General features: G+C 52.3%; 1 protein-coding gene across 1 annotated transcript in view; it reads left to right on the top strand.

Moving 5' to 3' along the window:
- The window catches only part of LOC146813261 (ribonuclease-like), a 30396-nt gene extending 6847 nt beyond the window's left edge, over window positions 1-23549 (top strand). Inside the window, exon 2 of the mRNA XM_085614737.1 lies at window positions 22790-23549. Coding sequence (XP_085470863.1) covers window positions 22812-23288 — 477 coding nt within the window. The 5' untranslated portion in view covers window positions 22790-22811 and the 3' untranslated portion in view covers window positions 23289-23549. The remainder of the gene's footprint in view (window positions 1-22789) is intronic.
- Window positions 23550-23783: the final 234 nt, after the last annotated feature.

Genomic DNA, 23783 nt, shown 5'->3' with positions numbered 1-23783 from the left:
CTTAACGTCTGTAGGGTGGGTGGGCGGACAAACTTCTATCTTCCCCCCGTGGTGCTCAGGTGTCAGGAAGACGCCGGCTACTCCTCTCCTGACACCTATATACCCTCCCAACTCCCGCCCCCCTCCTTCCTTCCTGTGATCCCACCCCCACCATGTCCTTCCGGTCGTTGCGCGAATACCCCGGGGGAAGACTGGTCTGCGGCCTTCACTTCCCCCGGGGGCCGAATCGCGCAAGAACCACACTCCACGCTGTTACTTGAAGCGTAAAAGGCCATTTTATTAGGACATGGTTGCAATCATTTAGACTTTATTCGACAGTACATAAATGCAGTAAATATACTTTCCCCATCCCATACCGACTCATTCTCCTTTCATCCATTCTCAAAACCATCTCACCTGTTAGACTCGTCCCCCATTCACTCGGTGACCTCCTTCCTCTCCCCATTCTCACCTTCACTTGCCCTCCAAGCATCCTCTGTGTAATTTCCTTCATTGGTCATTGCTTCCCGCGCCCGCTATCAGTCACCTGTGTACCGTTCTCCCCCCCCCGAGGGGTGGATCCGCCCGTACGTGACTACCCACCCCTCCAAAGTACCGCCAACCAGGGAAACCCCCGGAGGGCGGTTCCCTGCCCCACCCCCAGTGCGAGTGCACCTTTTGCCTCCATCCAGTCTACCTCGCGGCCCCTGTGGACGACCCTCCGTCCCCTAAACCTGCGTCCCGTATAAAGTTCACTATTGCCGGGACACCCCAGACTGCGAAAGGTGCACCTACTCTAAGTAGGAGTACCTGGCCCTCCAGGTTGCGGGCACCTAACGCCTCCCCCAACCCTCAAGGCGCCAGGTGGATGACCATCCACCCTTGCAAAACTGTGTCCTGTGTCAATAAGCAGTATGTACCGGACAAACCACGTCCGTGAAAAAATTGTACCAGCGCCAAAAACCACCTGTCTTTCTTCCCTCCGTCTCCTTAACCGCGGACCGGCCCCCTGTAATCCTGATCCATTGCCCCCAAACTCCCTTCTTGGCAAGGCCCCATCGGTGGATGACCATCCACCCGCACAGCCAGTATCCATATGTAATCCAGTAACCTTCCAGGCCAATCCCCCATCCCTGAAGAGCGTCCCAGCCCCAAACAAGACCACCTGTGTCTCTTCCAATAGTCCCAGTACCTGCGGCCATTCCCCCGTCAGCATGTTCGACAGCCCTCAAAGTCCATCCATTGCAAGGCACCATCGGTGGATGACCATCCACCCGTGCAGCCAGTATCCATTGTAATCCAGTAATCTTCCAGGCCAATCCCCCATCCCTGAAGAGTGTCCCCGGCCCCAAACAAGACCACCTGTGGCTCTTCCAATAGTCCCCATTACCTGCGGCCATTCCCCTGTAAACATGTTCGACAGCCCTCAAAGTCCATCCTCTGCAAGGCACCATCGGTGGACGACCATCCACCCATAAAGCCAGTGTCCCTTTCAAACAAGTTACATTTCCAGGGCAATCCCCATCCATGAAAAGTGCTCCGTCCCCAAACCAAAACCAAAAACCGCCCGTGTCCCCTCAAACAGTCCCCATTACCTGTGGGCTATTAGCTGTTAAGCATGCTCAACAACCCCCAAAGATTACCTCCTCTGCCAGGCATCATCGGTGGATGACCATCCACCCTTACTCCAGTGTCCGTTGTAAACAAGAAACACGTCCAGGACCATCCCCATCCATGAAAGTGCCCCATCCCCAACCAGGCCACCAGTTTCGCTTCAAACCGTCTCATTCACTGCAGACCAGTTCCTTGTAAGCATGCTAGCCGTCCCCTGAGACCATTCATTGCCAGGCGCAGTGTTTCCCCATAACCCACTTCCTAAGTTCCTTGTCATTGAACCATATCCCTTGCCATGCCTCTTGGATTAAAATCAGACCTGCCATTTTCCTGAGTACCTTCTCTCCCACAGCTTTGCTTGTATTAGAGCCAGGTCCCATATCGTATGACACAGTCACTCTCACTGGCCGCAACGCTCACCCTGAGTCAATTCTACTGTTCCCCCCTCAATCATCAAACTTCCCAAATGACTGCGTTCCCCGCCTGATGACATCCGTACACCCGCTATGTCGCCTCTGTTGCTGCCCAACGTTCGGGAGAATGTCCTCCTGTCCAGGCGACCACACTGGATCCCAGGCCACTCCCCCTACCTGCAGTAGAAAAAGAATGATTAGTCCCGTAAGGATTATGTCTCTTTCCCTTCCATCCCCAGTCTCTCCACAACCCCCGCCCAAACCCCTTCTTTTACCTATAACGGCACAACACACCCTACTAGACTGCCATCTCCCCAATCTCCGACTTCCCCCCCACCCCCGAACAGCCCTCATGATGTCACCTCTGTGCCAGCCCTCAGGCGTAAGAATCGTGCACCACCTTAAGGGAGCCACTTCCTGTCGGCCCAGCCCCCGAACGAAACCGAAGCCTGTAGCACCGCTAAACTACCTTCCGCATGTGGCAACCCCAATTCCCCAGCCATAGGCCTCCCTTCTCTTACCAACAATCACCGGTGCCTCATTCCCCCTCCTCGCTTTCCCCTCCACTACGCCTCAAGCGCCAACGCTGCCCTATTTCTAGGGGTGGGCGGAATTTGCGAAATCCACTTTCGCAAATTATCGCGAAAATGTTTAAAATTATCGCAAACAAGCGGAAATATCGCGAAGATGCAGAAGTTTTTTTCCCGCATGTTTGCGAGATTTTCTGCATGGTTGCGGGTCGCCAACTTACCCATGTGGTTGCTCGCGGGCGCGGCCATCTTGTTTTGAGTTGTCTCGCGGTGCATGATCGCGAGAAGAAAGACGTGATCGCCCGACGCATGACGTCACTGCGGGCGCGAACTGTCGCGAGACAGCGCAAATGGCTAAAAACAATACAACATCTCATGGAGAACGCGACCGGATCAAGAAAACTTGTCGGCGAACGCAGGGATTCAGGTAAGGCGATCGCGCGCGTGCGAGAATGTATTATTTTACAGCGCGAGCAAGAAACAAATTATCGCCAAGCTGCGGAAAGCAGAAATTTTGACATTTTCGCGCTCTCCGCGGACCGCGAAAATGTCAAATTATCGCAATTTCCGCGAACGGAACGAAATTTTAGCCCAGGCCTACCTATTTCAAAAAACGCCGTGCCCCTGTTTCACCCAGACAAGCCAGGCACCAACCGCCCGTCACCACAGCCACTGCACTCGTGTCTGCTGCCCCACCGGTACCTTATCATCGCGACTCCTGTGTCCTACACTACCATACTCCCAGATGTCCCCGACAAAATTACCATATTGTCAGTGGTGTTACGACACGACCACCGTGTACTGGCTCCTAGCTCCCGACACAGAACACATCCCCCCGCCCCTATAACTAAAACTGTGCCCTGGGAGCCAGAATCCCTGTTTCCAAATTCCTGCCTGCTACAACCCCGATGACTATCTCAACCCCAAACGCATCTTGCAGTGCCCGAAAGCCCCTAACCCTGTCTGGTTCCCCCAAGCAGCAGCCCAAGCCTTCTCCGTCTCGTCAGCTCCCCCTCCGGCGCACCCCCTCAGCCTCTGTAACTGCGATGCCTACCACAAGGTGATTATCTTATCAAGTGGCCGACAAACTACCTCTACCAATCCCACTCCCCAGGCAAGTCCCTACCTGTATAACCCGGCCCCCGTCATGCCACGCGACGCTCGCGCTCCAGATACTGAGGCCCCAGAGCCCCGCATTTCTGCCAGACCGCAGCCCCCCACCCAGTGTGCACTGTCAGTCAGGCAATCCCGCTCCCTCTGCATATTTGCCCTGTCTAACCGCTGCCCTCGCACCCAGCGACATCCCCCCCCCCACCCGGAGACCTCACCTACTCCCAGTCCTCAAGTGCTCCCTGTGCAGATGGACTTTGCACCCAGGTCTCCTGTACAAAAAAATAAAAAAATAAAAAAATAAGAGGGGGGGGGGAGCCTCCGTGACGGCCAGCCACGACTCCCAGTGCTCCTGCTCGCCGCAGCCACTGCTTCCTCTTGTGAGTCAACGAGTGCCATGGACCCATGGCCTCCAATTGATCGAGAAGGACCTCCAGGCCCCTACCTACCCCCAAGGGCTTCTCCCCCCGTCCACTGGTGTGGCCCAGCTCGCCCCCGGGAATGACTCCGTCCCGCCCACATCGTTGTCCAACCGACACAGGAGCCCTCACCAGTCGCTCAACGTAAGTGCCGAGAAAATTCTCCTGCCTGCCGTTCCAGCTGTGGGTAGCGGCTGAATATTGCGTCAAAGAAAGACCACCCCAAGTTGAGCTACGTTCGGGCTGACCTTAACCCTTCTCCCACCGTTCCAGCCCAGCACACACCCCCTCCATCTTATAATACCCCCAGCTGTCCCCGGGCCTCACACCTCAATATGCTGCCCCATGTGTTCGAGACCTATATCCACAACTTGCGTCAATTGGCACCCCCAGCTCAAAAGTCACCCTCAAAGCATGGCAAATAGCCGCTAAACACGGCAAATAGGGACAAGCTACCCCTTGTTTGCCAGCCTTCCGTTCGCCTGATATCACCATCGGCCGTTCAAAACTCAAAACCCTCTCCTCGCGTGGCCCCAAGGTTCCCATCGTCTGACGTACACCGCCTCCTTGCTTGTATCACCCCGAACTCCCCACCTGACCAGCTGTGCGTCATTTGGGCCCTGGGTTCCCCAGGCCCCCAGCATTGTTCCAACCTTACTGAAAGAAAGGCCATTGCAAACACTTATAAATGAGCACCCGGTGACAACCAGGGCGTGAACACCTAATCTTCAAAGTACGACTCCCAGCCTTTAAACACCCCCCCATTCATTTACCTGAGCGTCAGTCCGGGACCTCCTCTTCCAGACCGAAGCTGCCATCCCCCCTGGAGCTCCTTGCCCCGCTCCGTCTTAGGCCGCACTCGCCTGAGTGTCCGTCCGGGACCTCCTCTTCCGGAGCGAAGCTGAAACGAATAACACAATGGACTGGTTACCTGAACACCCCCCCCCCCGCAACCCCCCCACTCCAAGGCCCCATCGGACATCCTCCTTCCATCGCACTGCATCCGGCCCGCCAACTCCCATTCCGTCGCACACCGTCCTCCATCCTCACCCCCAACACCATCCATGCCACCCTTCACACAGCACATACTCAAAACTTGGTAATATTCACAAGGTTGTAGTCCTCAATACACAAATCCCTCGAAGGAGGGCAGGCCGCCGCGGACCCCCCTACTGCTTCTGGCCAGCGTCTCGGAGCAGTTGTGCGCCCCGCTGGCATCACCCCCTATCTGCCGGCCTTATGCGCCGGTCATGGATCCCCCACCCCCCCACCGGGTCGCCACAACCAGGTGGGCCCAAGCACCACCGGGCCTCATGCCGTGCTGGCAGTCCCTCACCCCTGTCTTAGATACCCCTCGCAGCACGACCGACACAGACAGCAACCTGTCGAAACCTCCGGGTGGCCCCAGTGCACCATGAACCAAATAAATGGCGCAGGTCCAAGAATTGATGGGCTCATACCTCCACCTCGCCGCTGGCAATGGATAAGCGCATGTGGGCTCTCCTGCCGGCTCCGCACATCGCCAATAAATGATACTCACAAACCCTTGCCTGCCCAAATTTACACGATGCCTGCTATGCATAATGTGCCCCGGATGGAATGCCACCGAAAGCGAGGAACCGCCGCAAAGCTGTATTTTTTTTTGCATAACTACATAGCGCGAACTCGACCCAAAGGTATTGGAGCGCTGTACATAGCTCCGTGTTTACATCACACATTGATGCATGGGGTTTAAGTGATTTGCCCAGAATCCGGATGTGGACGTGAGCGCGAACTCGACCCGAAGGTATTGGAGCGCTTTACATAGCTCCGTGTTTACATTACCCATTCAGGCATGGGGGGTTAAATACTTTGCCCAGAATCACAGGATGCGGACAAGAGCGCGAACTCGACCCGAAGGTATTGGAGCGCTTCACAGAGCTCTGTATGTACGTTACACATTCCAGCTTGGGGGGTTAAGTGATTAGCCCAGAATCGTAAGATGGGGACGCGACCTCAAGGCTCAAACCCTGGTTCCCTGCAACAGATGCGGCATCGCAGCCGATCTCGCCGTCCCCGCCTCAAACCCGCCCGTCGCCACTACGGGGCCCACAGCAGACGCGCGCACTGGCTCCAGCCCCCCCCCCCATCCTGCGGGCGAAGGCAGCATTACACAACACCAGCCGACGGGCATGCGGCAGGACTCCGGCTCCCGCTCCCTCTCCCCCGCTCAGGATGCCCCCCCTACCTGCCACATTCAACGTTCCGGTGGTGGCCGCAGCAGATCTGGCCCTCGCACGTGCACACCACCATCAGCGCGACACTCCAGGCCTGCGCCTGCTGGACATGCCCGGCCGCAAACACTTCTCCAGGCCGATCGGACTCGCGCTCACCTTACGGCCAAGCCAGCCGCCGCGCCGTATTTTCTCCTAGGGGCATCGCAAACCGAGACGCTCTCCCTAGCCCACCCAGGACATATCGCTAATCCCCGACCACCAGCCGATCGACCAATCGGCCTCCGCTACAAACTTCCTCACAACAAACTTCTATCTTCCCCCCGGTGGTGCTCAGGTGTCAGGAAGAGGCCGGCTACTCCTCTCCTGACACCTATATACCCTCCCAACTCCCGCCCCCCTCCTTCCTTCCTGTGATCCCACCCCCACCATGTCCTTCCGGTCGTTGCGCGAATACCCCGGGGGAAGACTGGTCTGCGACCTTCACTTCCCCCGGGGGCCGCATTCTGGGAATTTTTATATGCTGACTCTTGTATTTTAACATGCAACCCAGTCTCCAATTAGTGTCAAAGTTACCAGCGTGCACTGGTTCAAGGGAGATGCAATCAATCCACTCCCACAGTATTTATCATCTTAAATTCATCATTAAGAATGCGGTTCAAAATATTTTTTTCATTAAAAAAATCGATATACTTGTAGTGGATGGAATTCCACTGAAATTAATGAAATGTACACCTTTCCTATTACAAATGTAAATGATAGAAATAAGAGTATTTTACACAAAGTAAGAATTCTTGTCAACCGGCCAATTCTGTTGAGATTATGCAGCAGCACAGAATAGCAGCTGGACAGGGCCTACGGGTGGCAAGCCCAGGGCCTACGGGCGGCAAACCCAGGGCCTACGGGTGGCAAACCCAGGGCCTACGGGCGGCAAACCCAGGGCCTACGGGTGGCAAACCCAGGGCCTACGGGTGGCAAACCCAGGGCCTACGGGTGGCAAACCCAGGGCCTACGGGTGGCAAACCCAGGGCCTACGGGTGGCAAACCCAGGGCCTTCGGGTGGCAAGCCCAGGGCCTACGGGTGGCAAACCCAGGGCCTACGGGCGGCAAACCCAGGGCCTACGGGTGGCAAACCCAGGGCCTACGGGTGGCAAGCCCAGGGCCTACGGGTGGCAAGCCCAGGGCCTATGGGTGGCAAACCCAGGGCCTACGGGTGGCAAACCCAGGGCCTACGGGTGGCAAACCCAGGGCCTACGGGTGGCAAACCCAGGGCCTATGGGTGGCAAACCCAGGGCCTACGGGTGGCAAACCCAGGGCCTACGGGCGGCAAAGCCAGGGCCTACGGGTGGCAAACCCAGGGCCTACGGGTGGCAAACCCAGGGCCTACGGGTGGCAAACCCAGGGCCTACGGGCGGCAAACCCAGGGCCTACGGGTGGCAAACCCAGGGCCTACGGGCGGCAAACCCAGGGCCTACGGGCGGCAAACCCAGGGCCTACGGGTGGCAAACCCAGGGCCTACGGGCGGCAAACCATGCTGCAGGTGTAATTCCAAGCTGAAAAAAGCGAAGCCTCTATTCCATTCTCATCTGTGAGCAAATGAATGGATGCCATTGGCGGATTGTGTCAAGTTATTAAATGTGCAGGTGAAACCTTTGCCTTTTTAGCGGAATGCTGGCGCTATCTTTCCTCGAGAACACTTGGGTATATTGTTGCAACCCAGCCACTGACGTTGCATATAAGCAACCATCGCAGAGCCTTATTTCAGATGCAGTTTAGAGGTTAAGAGGGGCATTTGTATAATTCTGAAATGTAAACATCATGTTTAATATGCAGACAGGCAAGCTGTCACTCTCTGGCTGTTATGCCACGTCACATCATAAACTACTGGCTGCCGGAACCGACTTAGGTGAGTCGCCTGCCAGGCACGCATTGAAACCAGCTCCCTGCTCTGGGACAGCGCCCTCCAGCCTCCTGCCGCCATGAGGCGCTCTTTAAGCAAGCGCCGCTGGCCTTTCTTAAATATTCCCTCTGCACAGACAAGAAATGTACAAATACAAAGCCTACGACATCTCACTGCTTGTGAGCCTTGGCGTTTGGGAGGGAGGGGTGGAGGGGGGGAAGCAGGCCACTGACAAGATCGTTGTGTGTAAAAGGCCGCTTTATTGGAAACAGGTGCACATTACAAATTAAAATCCTTGGCCGAAACGCCTTCCAAAACTAGGCCTCACTAAATATAACATGCCTAGCCCCGCCCCCCGCCCCCTCCCCTAAATACCTTCGAGCCCGCCCCCGCCCGTACATTACAACAATATAAAAACATTATAAAACATTATAAAACATTACACTCCTGTATAACCCCCCAACAATCTCTAAATCCAAACCTTCTGTTAACCAAAACTCCCCTGCCTGCCCCTTTTCAGCTATCGGCCCCCAAACTGTGTAACCGAACTAAATTTACCAAACTAACCTTTTCCTGTCGATAACCTCAACTCAACCCCAATAACTCCACCAACTTCCGGTAAAACTGACCAGAATTCACCATAACCCCCGCACAGCACCTGCTCCAAGCGACAAAGTACAAACATAGCAGAACCCCTTGCACATCTGTTCCCACAAAACGCCTGAAAAATTTCGCAAAAGGGGAAAAACTGGAAAAACGTATACTGAAAAACCCCAGACCCCGAAACGAAAAAAGTGGAGAAAAAACACCCAAAAAACGTGTTTTTTGAGGGAGGGAGGGCGGGGACAAAAAACACGACACTATCCTCGCTCCCGGCCACCAGGTCACCAAACCTAAAATGGTGGCCGGGGGCGGGGTCCCAAGGTATTTATACCTGGGCAACATTCCGCTACTTTTGGGCTCTAATTGGGCTGCTTTTGGGCTATCTTTTCCCTACTAGCAAGCCCAAGTTCAAAAACCGCGCAGGGCCCTCAAACCCCTCCCTCCACACGCCCCCTCCCAAACTGCCCGGGGGTGGGGACTCCCTGCGGTCGCCTTCCCCCCCCAAGCCCCCCTTGGGAGGGAGGGGTGGAGGGGGGGAAGCAGGCCACTGACAAGATCGTTGTGTGTAAAAGGCCGCTTTATTGGAAACAGGTGCACATTACAAATTAAAATCCTTGGCCGAAACGCCTTCCAAAACTAGGCCTCACTAAATATAACATGCCTAGCCCCGCCCCCCGCCCCCTCCCCTAAATACCTTCGAGCCCGCCCCCGCCCGTACATTACAACAATATAAAAACATTATAAAACATTATAAAACATTACACTCCTGTATAACCCCCCAACAATCTCTAAATCCAAACCTTCTGTTAACCAAAACTCCCCTGCCTGCCCCTTTTCAGCTATCGGCCCCCAAACTGTGTAACCGAACTAAATTTACCAAACTAACCTTTTCCTGTCGATAACCTCAACTCAACCCCAATAACTCCACCAACTTCCGGTAAAACTGACCAGAATTCACCATAACCCCCGCCACCCAGAAAGAGGGGGGCGGTGCAACTACCCTCCCCTCTTTCTGCCCCCCAACAAAAAAGGCTTTAAACACAACGAGCCTGATTCTGCCCCCTCAAGCACCGAGACAAGACCTCCCTGAGCTCCAACAAATAAAGATCCATGCCCAACCTCGACAAATGGACCCCATCTCCCCGAAAAAACTCTACTGTCTCAAAGCGGATATCTTTATGGGTGACTCTCCCGAAGCCCAAATCTCGACAAAACCGGGAAACCTCCAAATTCACTTTCCTCCGAGACCTATCAACCGCCCTGGGCTTCAAAGCCCCTCTCCACACCCTCCGCGGGACCAATTCCGTCCAGAGAACATGACAACCCGACCACTGCTCCTTCAACAACGCCAAGTCTCTTTTCATGGCTCGCAACAATACCACCCCTTTCACACTACAAAGATCATTCTCCCCCAAGTGAATTAAGAGAATATCCGGGCATTGACCCTTCACCATGGCTTTATTTAGACAGGGGATCAGCTCCCTCCACAGCATCCCCCCCTTACCCTTCCATACCAATCGAAAAAGGCTGCCATTGAAACCCAAACTTTCCCCAAAATAACTTTTGCACGCCTGAACGTGCGCCCACTTGACGAAGGAGTGCCCCACAATCCACACCGTCAACTCCCTCGTGTGTGGCCCGGCCACCGAACCTGAAATGAAAAACAAATATGAGACTCACACCAAAGCAGTAGACGCAGGCGCCGAAGGAGGATCCTCCCGTACATATTTGTGAAAGCAGGAAGAGGACCAACGCCCCAAGCGCATTATATCGCCCTGCGACCAACCCCGGTTATGCGCCTCAGTCGCTGCCCCAATCCTGAAAGAATGTGTCCCAAACTGCGCGCCATCCAACCCCAACCGCTGCAACCCCTTACGCAGGACCATGCGCAGCTGATAGTCAGAGACGCGCGCCCCGTCTATGTGTTGGAAAACTAACTGGCCCCTGTCCCCCCCCGAGAGCGACCTCCACTGCCTGGCCCAGCGCAGCGGACATGTGCAACTAGGGGATCCCGCCTCCAACCAAACCCCTTTACCAGCCCCCTTCTGATCTGTTTTGGAACTGGCCAACCAAACATGTACGCCAGTGTCCGATATGAAAACATCCTGCCAACAAATACCCCGCTTCAACTTGGTCCCCAGGAGCTCCGAAACCCTGAAAGCTCCGAAAAACATGAAAACCATAAGGGTAGAAAACAATGCAACTTCAAAATCGTCAGTGCAAACTGCAGGCAACACAGCCAGCAAACGAGCCAGCGTCTGCCAGGAAATCGGCAAACGGGACACCCCAGTACCGCCCCGTTCTCTCGCCCACCCTTCAAGCATCCTGCGACCTATTTCCCCAGCAGACGGGGCATAACCCCAAAAAAGCTTCCCCATGAAAGCAACCCCAGCCAACTTCCCTGCTATAGTGACCCGCGACAGACCCTTCTCAATGAGGTCAAGGATAAAATGGACCACATCCTCCGAACTGCGCCCCGGCTCTACCCTCCTACGAGCACCTGACGCCAAAAATTCCTTCCATGCCAATGTGTACGCCGTACGCGTGGAAACCGACAAAGAACCTACCACCAGTTGAAACACCCTGCGTTGCCGACCGACCAGAGGTGCTCCGGCATCGGGGTCGGTGTCCTGTCCGCCTCTGTGGCCAGCCCATGGAATCTCTCCCACTGTGAACGAGACAAAGCATCCGCGATGTCATTGTCCACGCCCGGTACGTGCAAAGCCCTGAATGAAATGTCATAGCGCAAACAGCCCAGCACAAACACCCTCAGTAATTTCAGAATCTGCTCATCCCTGGCCGATTGTCTATTGACTATTTGCACCACCGCCATGTTGTCCACACGGAAAAGCACCTTCTTGTGTTCCAGCTCTTTGCCCCAAATGGTCAAAGCCACCAAAAGTGGGAAGAGTTCCAAAAAGGCAATGCTCCGCCCACCATTCTTCCACTCCTGAGGCCACTGCTCTGCACACCAATGCCCCTGCCAGTAGATGCCAAAACCTTCACTGCCCGCCGCATCTGAAAACAGCTGCACATCCCACTGTACATCCTCGTCCCTGGCCAAAGGCACCCCGTTAAATGAGTGCAGGAAAAAGGACCACATCCGCAAATCCTCCTTCACCCCAGCCGACAGGCGCACATGATGATGAGGCAAGTGCCGGCCTGCTAAGGCCCGGCCCAGGCGCCGACAGAAAGTCCGCCCCGCCCGAACCACCCTACAAGCGAAGTTCAGATGGCCTAGCAACACCTGTATTTCCCTCACCGTCACCTTCGGTCGAGCCAACATCTCGTCCAGCAAAACCAACATTTTAGATTTCTTATCCGCGGGCAGCCGAGCCTGCATGGCAACTGAGTCAAGTTCAATGCCCAGGAATGAAATGACAGTATCCGGCCCCATTGTTTTCTCCGGAGCCAAAGGCACCCCCAACTCCTCCATAAGCTCCTGAAACGACTCCAGCGCACGCCGGCACTCCGAAGAGCCCGGAGAGCCCACAAAAAAGAAATCATCCAGATAATGTGTGACCCAGCTGTGACCAGTGCGGTGCGTGAAAAACCACTGCAAAAAAGTGCTGAAGAGCTCGAAAAGAGCACATGACACCGAGCAACCCATGGGTAGCGCCTTATCCACATACCATTCACCCTCAAATTGTATGCCCAACAAAGGCCAGTCATCCGGATGAACCGGGAGCAGCCGGAAAGCCGACTTAATATCGCATTTTGCCATCCCTGCAGCTGCGCCCGCGGCCACAACCAGTGACATAGCGACGTCAACTGAGGAGTATGACACCGAAGCCGCGTCTTCGTCGATAAAATCATTGACTGACGACCCTTCAGGCCATGACAAATGCTGAATCAGCCGAAACTGCCCCTCCTCCTTCTTGGGCACCACACCAATAGGGGAAATGATCAAATTAGGAACTGGCCATTCTCCAAACGGGCCTGCCATCCTCCCGTCATGCACTTCCTTACTCAATTTTTCTCGCACCACCAGCTTGTGCTCCGCTGCGGATTTCAAATTATCCGCCCACCTTCTCTGCCGGGGCCCGTGGTACCCCAAATGAAAACCCCACCTGAAACCATCCAAAAGAGTTCGCTTTGCCACCAAATCCTCGTAGCCCTCCAGGGCAGCCTGTAGCCGAGCCAATTTAATTGGTGTAGGAGCCCTTTGGCCCAGGACCTTGTGCGCCCCTACCCCCTCGCCCACCCTGTGACTGCTGCGCGCTGCCAGGCAACCCTGCACCTGCTTGCTGCCCTCCTGATGGCCTGACTCCCCAGCAGTTGACGAGGGAGTGCCGCTTGCCGCACTTAGAACACTCGTGTTTGTATCTACAATACTCACGCGTGCACAGGCCCTTGTTGAAATCCCAACAAGCCCCGACCCCAGACTGTGATGCGGCTGAGCCTCCCACCCCACCCCGGGTGGGCTTTCCCTGAAAGGGCCGGTACACTAACGGCAGACCACTAGCCGTAAAAATTGTCTTTCCCCCTGGCGCGGCCCCCATAGTATGTTGCCACAGGTCATTATCCAACTCGCCCCATTTAGCTTCATCATCCCAAGCCATACGTGCTCGAAATTCCTCATCATACTGGGCCCAAGCATAACCCGTACCAGTGAGTTGAGCCTTCCGAATAACGTCCATATACTTAAATATGGCTACGCAGCGCTCAGGAAACTTTTCGCAGTAAACACTAGCATAAATTAAGAACGCCGCCGTCCAGTTCTCGATCGTCAGCGGCACCTTAGGGCGCTTGGCCAGCTCGTACTCTTCCTCTTTAGAACCCTCCTTAGACCTCACCTCCCTGTGTAACAGTTTCAGAATCTCAACATATTCACCCTTCCAAATACGCTCTTTGGTCGCCAGCATTAAATGCGCACCCAGGGGCTTAGTCACCCCCATATAGGGGAGCTTCTTAATCTTTAGTTCCTTGCTCTGCGGCTTTTCCTTACCATCGCCTGCCTCCGCCTTAGACCCACTCTCCACCTTGGCCCCCGACAATGCTCCCTCCGTCCCCGTACCAACCCCAGTGTCCTTCACATACTTGCCTCTATACAATCTCCCCTCGGACAGACCCCCACCCCCGTCCTCTCCAGACCCCACAGACACCATAATAGGTTTGGCCTGTGTTTTTGCGCTCTCACCTGGCTCTAACGAGGGTGTGCGGACCGACTCCGACCGCCTCATGCCCCGTGCAGAAGAATCCCTTGGAGGATGCGCCCTCACTGACGGGCCGTGCTCTCCTGTAGGCTTCACCACCAAGGACTGTGCGATAGGTGCCACACCCGGAACCTGCAACAGACTATGAGAAACATGAGAAATTCCCCCCCCCTCGGAGCCCCGAATCTCCCCTTCCTCGGGGCTGTCCTCCTCATAATCCAGGAGTATCGGCTCATCCACCATCAACTCCGCTGGAGCAAAATCCACCACACGGGCCCTACCGGACCCTGAATGAGCACTACCGGCCTCCGCGGCCTTAAAACCATCTTGCGGGGGAGCCGACTGTACACGCCGGTCCTCCCCTCCACCTCGCCTAACACAACTGTCCATCCTCTCAGAAAATTCCGTCCACCTTGACCGGCGTGACGTTGGGGCCAGCGAGGCCGCGCCGGACCTTCGTGCGCTGGCCGCGACGGGATCCCCCGCCGGTACGGAATGTGCCGCGCAAGGCCTCATCCTCCCTTCTCCTCGGCGATAATGGGCCGTACCTCGCCCTACCGAGTCTGCTGCTCTGCTACTTGACCTATCCTGGAAAGAAAAAGTTTGGACTGGTGTGCCAGGAGCAATAAAAACACTAGCTGCCCGCGATCCAAAACCACGCAAAAACCCCGCACTCGACACCCCACTCACCGACGCACTCACTCGTCCCACTCCCACACTCTGCGGCGCCCCCCTCTCCTCCTCATCCTCACTCCATTCCAGTCCCGCGTGCCCCAGCGCCGACGCCGCAACCTCGCCATCACCTCTCCCCATAGACCGCGACCTAACCGGCCTAGCACGGGCACGACCGCTTGCCCCATACACTGCCCTCGACCCGCTGCCACCTCCCGCGACCGACCCCCGGGCACTCGACCACCCCCCCACGCCCTCCCCACCGAGACCCCGTACGCCTTCTGCCCAGGAGGGAAAAATATCCAAGCCCTCGCTCGCCACACCCCCCCCAATTGTCTCCCCTACCCCAACAAACCAACCTTCCTCCCCACATTCCCCGTCCCCAGCCCCCCCAACAAACTCCTCACCCATGGCCTGCCAGCCCGCCCCTCCCTGGACCTCTAGCTGCTCTAAACTCCCCCGCTCCAAAATCCCCTGCTCCCCCTGCCACCTCAAGTCCTGCGCCGAACCCCACCCCTCCACCTGTGCCCATTCCCCTTCCCCCAGAGAGCTCGCCCCCACCGAGAAAACCGCGCCCCCCGCCGAAGAAGCCGGAGAAAACAACAAGGGGCTCTCAGGCCCTGCCATCCCACCCGCCTGTCGCACCCTCCCCGACCCGCACAACTCATGCGACTTCAGCAACCCCGGCCCTCCCGACGCTAGCTCCCTTGACAACCTCACCCCTGCCTCATAGCACCTCGTCCTACTACCATCCTCCCAGCCCTTTCCCCCTTCACCCCCGGCTAACTCCACCTCATGGAAACCCCCACGCTCCTCACCCGGGACAGGGAACAAAACCTCCGCCCCTTCAGCACTCCGCGCGCGTCCCCCCTCCCTCGCGCTCAACACCTCGCCCTTCGGCGCAGACGACGCGCGTCGCTTCAGCCCGCGCCCGCCCCCGCGCTTAGCCCCCACCACAGGGGAGAGAGACACGCTCGCCGGCACCACAGATAGGCCCGCCCCACCCGCCGACACACCCCCCACCGCACCCAGCCCACATGGCGAAGCGACACGAGCGGGGGCCGCCTTCCGTAGACGCGGGCGGCCCCGCTCACTCACCGTTATTTGCTTCACCCTCTTCGGCGACGAGCACGCCGCCACCGCAGCCGCCACTCCGGCAGAGGCCTGACGCGTAGGGCGCGACGGCCCCGCCACCTCACCCACGACCAAATCCATGCGGCCTGCTTCGGACAACAACCGGAGGGCCTCAAGAACCCGGTAATCTTGCGACGCCATCACAACTGACAAATGGCAATAACGGCAGACAATACACCCTAACTGACAGTCCAATCAGACAAAAAACACGACACTATCCTCGCTCCCGGCCACCAGGTCACCAAACCTAAAATGGTGGCCGGGGGCGGGGTCCCAAGGTATTTATACCTGGGCAACATTCCGCTACTTTTGGGCTCTAATTGGGCTGCTTTTGGGCTATCTTTTCCCTACTAGCAAGCCCAAGTTCAAAAACCGCGCAGGGCCCTCAAACCCCTCCCTCCACACGCCCCCTCCCAAACTGCCCGGGGGTGGGGACTCCCTGCGGTCGCCTTCCCCCCCCAAGCCCCCCTTGGCAGCGACACTTATTGCTGCAACTCTCTGAAAACATACAAGCTGCAACACACACATGCGCATGCGTGAACTCAGGCACACCCAAAGATTACAAGAACGTCATACACTGAGACAATTATAAAAATACAACCTCGCTTAGCTCTCCTGGTCGAGGGGTTGGAAAAGCCCTGAGCCAGCAGCATGAAGGGTGGGGAGCCGCGGGACAGGAGTGGGGCGCTGTGGGAAAGTAACTGCGAGACAGCTGATCATCTAATGCTGCGAGAGGCACACTGACCAACGATAATATAAATCTGTTGGCATTGTATAGTTTATTGAAAATGAATTTTGATGGGATAAGGAGATTTCACTGCATAAGAACTTTGAATAGTTATATATCTCCTGGCACAGTATGTTAAACTTAGAATCTTTTTTTTTTGTCACCGGGCTTATTTCCTGTGTTTATTTTCCGGTATTTTGTTCTGCTCGGGCACCGTGCATGCTTCGTTTGGTTTACAAACGTTCATCAGCTGTGCACACAAATGTTTCGGATAGACGCATACACTTACTAGCAGCTGCAGAGAACAAGCTACGGTGAAAGAAACAGGGCGGGCTACTCATGACCTTAATGATGACACGACGTGCATCCGCCATTTAAAGTGTGGGTAATAGCTATTAAAAGTCGTAATTATAGCGTTCTTTTACCTTGCACCGGATTTATTTCCGGTGTTTATTTTCAAGTATTTTGTCCTGCTGGGGCACATTGCATGCTTGCTTTGGATCACAAACATTCGTCGGCAGTGCACACAAACTTTTCTGATGGGCAAATACATTTATATGGACACATACACCTATAAGCAGCTGCACAGAAAAAGCAACTGCCAAAGAAACAAGTCAGGGACTGTGTGTGCATCCCTGCTTGTACTCCAGGCGAGGAAACTTTCGTTCAAAATAAGTAGTTACCACAATTGGGTTGGGTTCATTTATATGAAGTAGTTCCACTGGTTATCTAACGTGTGTCATTTGATCTGAAAATATGGGGCCCTGGAAGCAAAGAGTCCGTCCTAACCAGTGGTTGAAGTGGGGGGAAAAAAGTAGGGGAACTGTGGGCGGAGAATCAGAGGGCGGGAATAACCAGAGGACTGGATCAGTGGGCGGAGTCAGAGGTGTGGCCAGAATGCGGAAAACATCCTAATTTTTTGTATTTGTTTGACATTTTACTGACCAGTTACAGATTATTATGTTATTTAATTCAACCAATGGATACACATGATTATTTAAAGCTTAATATGAGTTATTGACATTAAAAACATTCACAATGCGGGATATGTTTTCAATCACAGAATGTCCCACATACGGTTAAAAGTGAAAGCACAAGCGATTTGTCTCCGAGCCATGGCGTTTCTGTCATCAGCACTTCTCTCTTTTTCCACAATATCAGTTCAAACACGAATGGCAAAATATCCTAGTTTGCAAACGTTTTATATATAATTATGGCTCTGCCGTATTTGACACATAATACATAATCTGCTGCATAATCTGACATTTTTAACTAAGAATTTATTTGTAGCTGAAACGGGTCAAAAGTTACTAAAAAATGTGACATGTTGCTGCAAAGTGGACGGCCCTTTTCAAAGGTTGACTGATCACCTCTGTCACTACTGCATTTGTATGTTACACTGGTACTAAGGAGGCAACATTTTCCCAGAGAGGTAGTATGTGTAAAAATTTCAAAATAATAAAGTATCAGAAAATATATTGCATTACGCTGCAGCCTTTTTTTTCCTGCTTAATTTAGTCAACGCTGCGGCATCATTTTGTCCTCCATTGCTGCATAATTCCAATGGCCCCAAAGCAGGCAGCACATGTTAAAAGTGCTTGTGCATGAAGCAGAGAGACTGTGAAGTTCGCAAACTTAGGGGGATATGTACAAGTGAAGTGGCGGAGTGAGGTGTTAGCCGTAATGGCTTAACGCCTCACTGCGCCACTTCAGAAACTCAAGGCTGCACCATATTTAGAACAATAGGGTGCAGCCTTGCGTTCCCCCTGCGATGGTGCTACACTTAGCAGTGTAGCGCCAACGCAAGCACCCTTGCACCTTAGTGCAAGGGTTTCTGCGTGCAGGGAAGGATTGTTTATGGGGAGGAAGGTGTCCCTTCCTGTACATAAACAATCCTGAAATGCCATTTTGTCACTTTCATTTGCGCTGCTTCATGCAGCACACATGAAAGTCACAAAATGGCATTTTTTTTACAGATTCTTTATGTACAGGAAGGGGGAACCTTCCTGTACATAAACAATCCATGGCATTGTGTTTATTCCATGTGTGCTGCATAAGGCAGCACACATGGAAAAAGCAAAAACAAGGAGAAATAAAGTATTTCTCCTCGTTTCGCCAACTTAAGACCAGGTTTTCCCTGGTCTTAAATTTGGTGCTGCCTCCTATGCATGTTGCCCTTGTACGTAGGGGGCAGCGTCAAAATCAATGTTTGTTGCGGTGGAACGCCTACTGCAACACCCACTGCCCACCCCTTTCACGTTAACGATTGCGTGAAAGGGGGCCTTATTTACAAGGCAGCGTTAAGCCAAGTTAAGTGGCTTAACGCTGCCTTGTAAATAAGGGAAAGCCCCTATCGCCACCACAACGTCGGAAAAAGGTACGTTGTGGTGGCGATAGGGGTTTGTACATATGCCCCTTAGTTTGGTGTGTATGCAAATCCTGCATTGTAAATCCCTAGTAAGTTGCAGCTACTACTGCTGAAACTAGGCCAATGGAGGTACCAATGGGTGAGGCAAACTGGCCTCAAGGGCAGGGCCAGCTTAAGCGCTGGTGGCGCCCTGTGCAACAATGTTCGTTGAATAATAATATCCACATTTGTAAAGCGTGAACCATCACCCTTAAGGGTCTCAAGGCGCCGTCGGGAATATTAAGCAAGCTATTGGCCAGAGTCACATGGTGCTGGGCTAATAAGCCGCCGGCACCGGGGATTGAACCGTAACCCCCAGATTCCGGAGTCAGTCGCCCTGGCTGCGGCGCCACACCTCTTCCACTTTGTTGGTGCCCCTCAATGACCACCTCTGCCACGGATTCCTTCACTACTACCCTTTAACAGTGCCCCTCAAGTTTCCATAACCACGCTCTCTCTCACATGAGACAGTGACAAGGGTATTTTTCAGTTGTCCAAATAACCATAAGTGCCCTGTTGTTGAGGATCATAAAACATCTTTATCAAACCAAGGGGGAATAAGGGTCACAGATCCAGACACTTTTGTGTAGTATTTGATCATGTAAACATGGTTGTCAGAAATTCAGTGACTGGTTGACTGGTTTACGAGTCCTGCTCAAGCTGCAAACCCGATCCTAGTCAGTTGAGGCAGAAGTAAACCCAAAATGTACCTGTGCTCAACACCAAGGTAGCTTGACACAGAGCAATCTCGCTTTACTTAGAGATAATGTGTAAAGTATTTGTGCAAAAATTCAAATGAAATAAACACTGAAACAGCACACAAAATGTATCCCACACCATGTTAGAAGAAAAGAGTTAAATTCAATGAATAAAATAGAACAAGACAAAACCAACAAACATCCAATCAGTAGAACCAGAGTTATAGATTTTTACAGAATAAACAGTAATAGAGCACCTACATGCATAAAGGTGCAACCGGGGCTATCTGGTCAAGCCAACTGTGATGGAGCATGGGTTGGATATTTTCCCAGATGAGTCCCACTGAAGTTTTACCTTCCAAGGTTTTGTGTCAAGATTCGCAATCGCGTTGGAGAAGGTCACAGGGGCCAGGTGCTGCAGATGGGCAAACTGGTGCTTCACGCTGGTGGTCCCCCTCAAGCGGTCGATTCTGCTATGCGAAGAGAGGGCTGGCGGCGGATTGCATTGATTTTCAGTGTGACCACCACAGGTCCAGTGCGAACCGGACAAGTTCACAGTCACAAAGAGCTCAAAAGATTGAATTTTGAGAACTCAAGAGCCACACTATGGGTCTAGGACCTGGGAGGCACCTCTTGGGGGCCGGGAACTCACTGAAGATGTGTCCAGGAGCTGTTGGGGAGCATTTTAGGTGTTTGAGGTTTAGATCAGGAGGCCAGTAGACTAGCCCTTTGAGTCACTCTGGGGTACTTGGTTCAAGATAAAGGTGCAGGTCTAGTTCTTCTTCCCCATGCAAGAGTGCAACAGGCATCAGTTTAGCACAACAAGGCAGCAGCCTTTTCAGAGTGCCTGTCCAGCAGAGTGCCAGTCCTTTTAGCAGCAACAGAGCAGTCCTTCTTTCTGGCCGACTATCCAGAGATTCAGAAGTGCATTGAAGTGATGGTGTCTGAGGGCTTTCTTTTATATACTGGTTCTGGAAGGTGGGAGAAGCTTCTAGATAGTGGATTTGCAATGCATGGAATTGTCCATCTTCCCTGCCCTGGTTCTTAGTTGTCTGAAGTGACAATGCAGGGTCGCTAAGACAGGATACAGCCTATTCAGGAATAAGTGAGGCTGGGCCCAGCTCCTGCTTCCCATCCTGCCAATGATGATCCATCCAGTCACACCTGAGCTCCCATTGTGTGTGGCTGTCTAGGAGGAATACACAAAGCCCAAATGAAAACTACACCCAGTCACGTGATCAGAAGCCTGATGACTAAGAAAGAAACTTTCTAAAAGTGGCATTTTCTTAATTGTAATTTAAAATCGACTTTACTATAAGTGGGGATTTTAAATTAGGATTCCAGAAAGACAAAACATGAAATAATTAACTCTTCCCATTTGGAAATTACACTTTTAAAATATAATATGACAACTCCAATGTTATCCTATGGTAGAGATAGGCCTTGCTGTAGTGAAAAATGAATGTAATAGTTTTTCACTACTAGGACATTTAACACTTAAAAGTACATGTTCTACATTTTAAATACAGTGCACCCTGCCCTCTTGGCTGTCCAGGGCTTACCTCACGGTTGACGTATATGTATTAAAAAGGTAGGTTTCAGCCTGGCAATGGTTCATGTTACCTGGTTGACCTGTCAGTTTGAACTGCCCACACAGACTCTGCAATGGCAGGCCTTGGACTTGGTAAAAGGGCTACCTACGTACTTGGCACAGTCTGTTTTGAAGACCCAATTGTAGCATTTAATTTACAGGTCCTGAGCACATGTAGCGCCACTTTACGAGGGAGTTAAAGTAAATGAAATATGCCAATTGGGTATAAGCCATTGCTACAATGCTTTATGTAGGGAGCATAAGCACTTTAGCACTGGTTAATATTAGTAATGTGCACAGAGTCCTAAAGCCAACAAAAACAAATTCAGCAAAAGTAAGAAGAGGAAGGGAAAAGTCTGTAGTAGACCCTGCAGAAAGGGCCAGGTCCAACAATGGCCCTAGTGCATCTACAAATATTATGCAGTACTTTGAATATGACATTTTAAGTTTAGCTAGTGGGTATGACTGTAGAGTTTAAGCAAGCTATTTCAGAGTCAAGGTATGATTTTGTGCATTATTTCAATTTGAGATTTTTAAAATATTAATCATGCTACCCCCACCCCAACAAAGAACAGCATGTACTCTGCAACATGTGGCTTTTTAGGTAAGATCTGCCTGTCTTAAATCATGATCAAAAAGATGTTCTTAAATTTGACTCTTATTCTCATCTGCAAGAAACTTACTACACTGCAAACGGACATGTGGCCAACAGTGCAAGGCCCACACTTGATTGCATAGAGCAGAAAGATAGAAGTGACAATACGGCTGAAATAATGTAAATTATTATCAAAATACAACAGATGAAGAAAGTTGGTCTCACAGTTTTGAGGAATGATCCATTGTTTTGATGTGCATGACTGAAATATTCAAAGTTTAATGTGGACTGACATCGATGGAATGATCTTGCTATTTGAAGATGTGGGGGTATATCATCAAAGAACAGCGTTAAATATCGGTGAGCGGGCTTACCACATATTTGCTTTACGCCGGCTATCGCCGGATTTGATCGCCGAGATATCGCGTTATTTACAACGCATAGCTCCACGGCGATATTAAATCCGGCGATAGCGGCGAAATCCGCGAACATCGCTGGAAATCCAGCACAACAATGGAAGCGATAAGGTATTCCTTGCAAATAGGAAGATGTGGATTCAGCCATAGAATCCACCTCCCATCATATGTATAGCTAAGTCTGCTTGGTTGCAGACATTAGCTTTCGGCGATATGCGCGATTAGCGCTGATTTTAACATCGGTATTGGTGTCCTGGGCCAGCTTGTTGATAGGGACAAGTGCTGTTAGCCATGATTCCCGTGTTGTGTTTGAAGGAAATGCCCACTTTGCATCCCATTAGAGATGCAAAGCGAGGCGTCGGTAAAAAGGCTGCTAACATGAGCTAATGCATGTTAGCACTGCCTTGTAAATAGAGCGAAAACATTATCTCAGCTTTTTTGGCTTTTAAAGCCAAAAAAGCAGAGATAAGGCCCTTGATAATATGCCCGTGCAGCGGCACAAACTGTAAAATTAACTTACACATATGTTTTGATATAATGAAATGTCTATTTTAATGAGTACCTTGCACCACCACGTGTCTAATGTTGCTTCTCCCCTATTTTTTATTTTAGATTTGGGTGATCGGTCATTGACATGTCGTTGATCACATTACAATTACTCGGCCTCCTACTGCTTGTGGCTTCTGTCTCTTGTGCCAACAACCACTGTAAACCACCTTCTGGAGAGAATGACTACCAAAGATTCCTCAGACAACATTATGACAACCCAAAGGGCTCTGGCGGTAATGACTACTGTGACAAAACGATGCTCCGAAGGTGTATGACAAACCTAGACCCTCCGAAGAAGAAATGCAAGGAAACCAACTCGTTCATCCATGCCAACAAGAAGTTAGTGCAAGCCGTCTGCAGCAAAGGAGGGATACCTTATAACAATATGAAGGACCTGAGAGTAAGTCTCCAGCCTTTCAGCGTCACAACCTGCAAGAACAAGGGCGATGGATCAGTGCATCCTTGTCAGTACAAGAGCAGCGCCACCACCAGAAAAATTGTCATTGCTTGCAGAAACGGGCTTCCCGCACACTTTGAAGAGGGAATAGTTGTACCAAACTAACCAGGACCATCAGCGGATGTGTTGGTTTTAATTTGAGAAATGTGGTGGTTAGTGTGGTGGTTTGGAAACCAGAAATATATTCTGTATATTGTAAAAGTTTTGTCCTAAAAGAAATTCAAAGCTACAACATAGAACTGAAGCAACACAAAAAGTACAAAGATGGCATTGTGGATTCCTGTTGGATGAGGTCTGGAGAGATCACACTATTCTCTGTTGTAACTTTATACCTCTTTTTTGCCTAATAAAATACATGACATCTTACACCAGACATGTATTAACTGTTTTAAGAGCTCTCGACATTTGGAAATGTTAGAAGTGCATCTGTCTGAGGCTTCACCTCTTTTTTAGTCCCAGATACTTTTATTTGTAGATGGAAATATCACCATATGGCCACACCACAGCATAGCACAGTTTAAACATTTAACACAAAGGTTAACAATAAGGGGTCGATTCCGATCTGGGTGGGAAGGGCAGCAAACGCGATCCGGCCGGAAA

The sequence above is a fragment of the Triturus cristatus genome, chromosome 7 (genome assembly GCF_964204655.1).
Source record: "Triturus cristatus chromosome 7, aTriCri1.1, whole genome shotgun sequence".
NCBI lineage: Eukaryota > Metazoa > Chordata > Amphibia > Caudata > Salamandridae > Triturus > Triturus cristatus.
This window is presented reverse-complemented; position numbering and strand designations above follow the sequence as displayed.